Source organism: Tachysurus vachellii, chromosome 2 (genome assembly GCF_030014155.1).
Source record: "Tachysurus vachellii isolate PV-2020 chromosome 2, HZAU_Pvac_v1, whole genome shotgun sequence".
Lineage (NCBI taxonomy): Eukaryota > Metazoa > Chordata > Actinopteri > Siluriformes > Bagridae > Tachysurus > Tachysurus vachellii.
This window is the reverse complement of record NC_083461.1, coordinates 2918071-2923528: the sequence shown is the minus strand read 5'-3', so window position 1 is coordinate 2923528 and position 5458 is coordinate 2918071. Positions and strand designations below refer to the sequence as shown.

Here is a 5458-nt window from a genome sequence, read left to right as displayed (position 1 = left end):
AAATACACACACACAAATACAAACACACATACACACAAATACACACTGTCTCGTGCTCCACAGTAAGAACGTCGATAACGTGGCTAATTTGTTGCCACTGTAGTTTCATCAAAATCTTTAATTAGCTAAAAAAAATTTTGTAAGCATTTTGTAATCAGGAAATAAAATGATGTGAAAGGAAAAAGAAATCAGACTCAGGAGAAAAATCGGACTTTAAAAATACTTTTATAGAGATTTTTTTTTAGTGTGTGTGATACAGTCAAACGTCATGCAACATCCTGCTCACTTTCTCCATCGTCGGCAACTGAAGATGAAGTCAAACATCTGTCCTTCTTTTAAACAAAAATAAACCATCACGTAGAATTTTCTAATTTGAGCAAATAAGAACATAAGGAGTTTTTTTTATTATTATTATTATAAAGAATTAACATTGTTTTTTTGTAAACGTGCTTTTGTAAAAGTGCTAAACAACCTAGTGAAAGTTCGGTTCGGCTGCTTTACTGATGCTGGGATTAAACTGCGTTCATGTTACACACCCTGGGAAGAAGCGCATGCATCACGACTGCACTGCTACACACTTACTGTCGTTTATTTATACACATAGATATTATTTATAAGGGGGAAAAATAGTACTTTATTTTGGTTTGGGATAGAGATGGACTGTGGGAAATGCATTATGGGAAATGAGGGTGTAAAAATGACCTATTTTCTTTTCTTTTGTGTGTGTGTGTGTGTGTGTGTGTGTGTGTGTGTGAGATGATAAAGGGCTCTTCCTATGTGATGTGAAATAAGGTGTCTTTTTAGCAGGGATTGTTTTCATCTCTCTGGTCTTCATCTTCATCCTTCATCCTCGCTGTCACTCGTCATCCTCATCCTCCTCATCCTCTCCGTCTGAAAGGGTGGGGCACGGGCGGAGCTGCCGGTACCCGTCCAGCCATTTTTCCACCATCTGAGTGACAAGCGGATGGTTCCTCCTTCTGCAGCTCTTCTGCATGGCAGCGAGCATCCCTCCATCTGTCACACTGCAATCCATCCACTCGCGCAGCAGCTTCTCCTGCTGCTCCTCATTCCCCATCTACACCATGAAGATCAACAAGTCAGTAAGAGCTGGATTCATTTACATCACACACACACACACACACACACACATATTTACACACACACACATTTACACAGACACACACACATTTACACAGACACTTACACACACAAATACACACATTTACATCACACACACACACAAATACACACATTTACACACACACAAATACACACACACACACACGCAAACACAGACAAATACACGCAAACACACGCAGACACACACACAAATACACGCAGACACACACACAAATACACGCAAACACACACACACAAATACACGCAAACACACACAAACACACACACAAATACACGCAAATACACACACAAATACACGCAAACACACACAAATACACGCAAACACACACACAAATACACGCAAACACACACACAAATACACGCAAACACACACACAAATACACGCAAACACACACACAAATACACGCAAACACACACACAAATACACGCAAACACACACACAAATACACGCAAACACACACACAAATACACGCAAACACACACACAAATACACGCAAACACACACACAAATACACGCAAACACACACAAACACACAAATACATGCAAACACACACACAAACACACGCACACACAAATACACGCAAACACACACACAAACACACGCGTAAACACACGAATACACGCAAACACACACACAAACACACACGCAAACACACACACAAATACACGCAAACACAGACAAATACACGCAAACACACGCAAACACACACGCAAACACACACAAATACACGCAAACACACGCGCAAACACACAAATACACGCAAACACACACACAAACACACACGCAAACACACACACAAATACACGCAAACACACAGACAAATACACGCAAACACACGCAACCACACACGCAAACACACACAAATACACACAAATACACGCAAACACACACATACAAACACACACACAAACACACGCAAACACATGCACAAATACACGCAAACACACACGCAAACACACACACAAATACACGCAAACACACACACAAATACACGCAAACACACACACAAATACACGCAAACACACACAAATACACGCAAACACACACACAAATACACGCAAACACACACAAATACACGCAAACACACACACAAATACACGCAAACACACACACAAATACACGCAAACACACACACAAATACACGCAAACACACACACAAATACACACAAATACAGGCAAACACACAAATACATACAAACACACACAAATATATGCAAACACACACACAAACACACACAAATACACGCAAACAGACGCACAAATACACGCAAATACACGCAAACACACACGCAAATACACGCAAACACACACACAATCACACGCAAACACACACACAAATACACGCAAACACACACACAAATACACGCAAACACACACACAAACACACGCAAACACAGACAAATACACGCAAATACACACACAAACACACGCAAACACAGACAAATACACGCAAACACACACACAAATACACGCAAACACACACACAAATACACGCAAACACACACACACAAATACACGCAAACACACACACACAAATACACGCAAACACACACAAACACACACAAATACACGCAAACACACACAAATACACGCAAACACACACACAAATACACGCAAACACACACAAATACACGCAAACACACACAAATACACGCAAACACACACAAATACACGCAAACACACACAAATACACGCAAACACACACACAAACACACGCAAACACACACAAACACACGAATACACGCAAACACACGCAAACACACACACAAACACACACGCAAACACACACGCAAACACACACGCACAAATACACGCAAACACACACTAACACACAGACAAATACACGCAAACACACACGCAAACACACACACAAACACACACACAAACACACGCACAAACACACGCAAACACACACACAAATACACGCAAACACACACACAAATACACGCAAACACACACACAAATACACGCAAACACACACACAAATACATGCTAACACACACAAATACATGCAAACACACAAATACATGCAAACACACAAATACATGCAAACACACAAATACATGCAAACACACAAATACATGCAAACACACACACACAAATACATGCAAACACACACACACAAATACATGCAAACACACACGCAAATACACACACACGCGCAAACACGCACACACGCAAACACGCACACACGCAAACACGCACACGCAAACACGCAAACACACACACACACTCTCTCTGTAGTGTGTGAACGTCACACCTCTTGCGCTGACAGGAAGTGGATGTGCAGCAGCTTCCTTTCACTGTCGACTAACGGGAGAAACGTCACCGTGACATCATCGTCAGTATTAAGGTTGGCGCCTGCGCCACGATTGTCGTAGCCGTCGGTCTCCATGGCGACCAGCGCTGAAAAGTGGCCCCTCGTGTAACCGAGGGCGATAGGGCTTTTCCAACAAAAACTCTGTTCCCATAGCAACGGCAGGTACACACCTGAGAAGGGCGGGAAAATACGTAAACGATCTCATTTAAATACACAAAAACAAAATAATAAAATAAATTTACATTAGTTTATTTGGATGTGTGTGTGTGTGTGTGTCATTAATGTTCTCTGTGAAAGCCACTGACTGATGTTAACTTTCTCACTCACTGTTTAAACACTAAGTTCTAACTTTTGTCTGTAATAAATTAAACAAAGACTTCAGCTTTCCTGTGTTACTGTTCTGTGGGGAAAAATCTGAAGAACACACATCCATTTCCTGCCCACTGTCTCTCGCACTCGACTGCAGTCCTGTGATAAAGCTCTGTCTCTGATTTTCTCTCCACATGTAAAAGAACTGTTATATTAAGACATGAATATTCATGATTATTATTATAATTAGCCTGTGATCCATCAGGATGACTAGTTTCATCAGCAGTGAGGGTTGGTTGTGTTGTGGTTGTTGGAGTGAGAATGTTGTGTGTTGAGACGTTCACCTTGAAAACGAGTGTAGCCCAAAGTCTCACCGCGGAAACTCTTGTAATACTTCACTCCGTAAACTATAATCGGACGACGCAGGATGTGCGCAAGGACAAATATGTGTGTCTGCTCCAAACTAGCGCCGGGCTGGAGAGAGAGAGAGAGAGAGAGAGAGAGAGAGAGAGAGAGAGAGAGAGAGAGAAAGAGAGAGAAAGAGAGAGAGAGAAAGTAACATGTGAAATTGGACAATGACAAAAACTTTATTAATTAATTGCGTTTATTACTAAATTAGTTCTAAATATTGTAGTGTGTGAAACTAACCCATAAACTTTATCTTATTACCTGTGTGTGTGTGTGTGTGTGTGTGAGTGTGTGTGTGTGTGACCTGTGTGTGTGTGTGAGAGAGACCTGTGTGTGTGTGTGACCTGTGTGTGTGTGACCTGTGTGTGTGTGTGGTGTGTGTGTGACCTGTGTGTGTGTGTGGTGAGACCTGTGTGTGTGTGACCTGCGTGTCCTGTGTGTGTGTGTGTGTGTGTGTGAGCTGTGTGTGTGTGTGACCTGTGTGTGTGTGTGACCTGTGTGTGTGTGAGACCTGTGTGTGTGTGAGACCTGTGTGTGTGTGAGACCTGTGTGTGTGTGACCTGTGTGTGTGTGTGTGACCTGTGTGTGTGTGAGACCTGTGTGTGTGTGACCTGTGTGTGTGTGTGTGACCTGTGTGTGTGTGAGACCTGTGTGTGTGTGTGTGTGAGACCTGTGTGTGTGACCTGTGTGTGACCTGTGTGTGTGTGGCCTGCATGTGTGTGACCTGTGTGTGTGCGTGTGTGTGTGACCTGTGTGTGTGTGCGACCTGTGTGTGACCTGTGTGTGTGTGAGACCTGTGTGTGTGTGACACCTGTGTGTGTGTGACCTGTGTGTGACCTGTGTGTGTGTGACCTGTGTGTGTGTGTGTGACCTGTGTGTGTGTGTGTGTGTGACCTGTGTGTGTGACCTGTGTGTGTGTGTGACCTGTGTGTGTGTGTGTGTGACCTGTGTGTGTGTGTGTGTGAGACCTGCGTGTGTGTGTGTGTGTGTGTGTGAGACCTGTGTGTGTGAGAGACCTGTGTGTGTGAGAGACCTGTGTGTGTGTGTGAGACACCTGTGTGTGTGTGACCTGTGCGTGTGTGTGACCTGTGCATGTGTGTGACCTGTGTGTGTGTGTGTGTGAGTGTGTGTGACCTGTGCGTGTGACCTGTGCGTGTGTGTGTGTGTGTGAGTGTGTGACCTGTGTGTGTCCTGTGTGTGCGTGTTTGTCCTGTGTGCGTGTGTGTCATGTGTGTGCGTGTTTGTCCTGTGTGTGCGTGTGTTTGTCTTGTGTGTGTGT

General features: G+C 43.6%; 1 protein-coding gene across 1 annotated transcript in view; it reads right to left on the bottom strand.

Moving 5' to 3' along the window:
- Window positions 1-208: 208 nt before the first annotated feature.
- zranb1a (zinc finger, RAN-binding domain containing 1a) overlaps window positions 209-5458 on the bottom strand; it is a 24670-nt gene continuing 19420 nt past the window's right edge. Inside the window, exons 8-10 of the mRNA XM_060893675.1 lie at window positions 4116-4245; window positions 3403-3632; window positions 209-1075 (exon numbers count right to left, since the gene is read on the bottom strand). Of these exons, the coding sequence (XP_060749658.1) occupies window positions 857-1075; window positions 3403-3632; window positions 4116-4245 (579 nt within the window). The 3' untranslated portion in view covers window positions 209-856. The remainder of the gene's footprint in view (window positions 1076-3402; window positions 3633-4115; window positions 4246-5458) is intronic.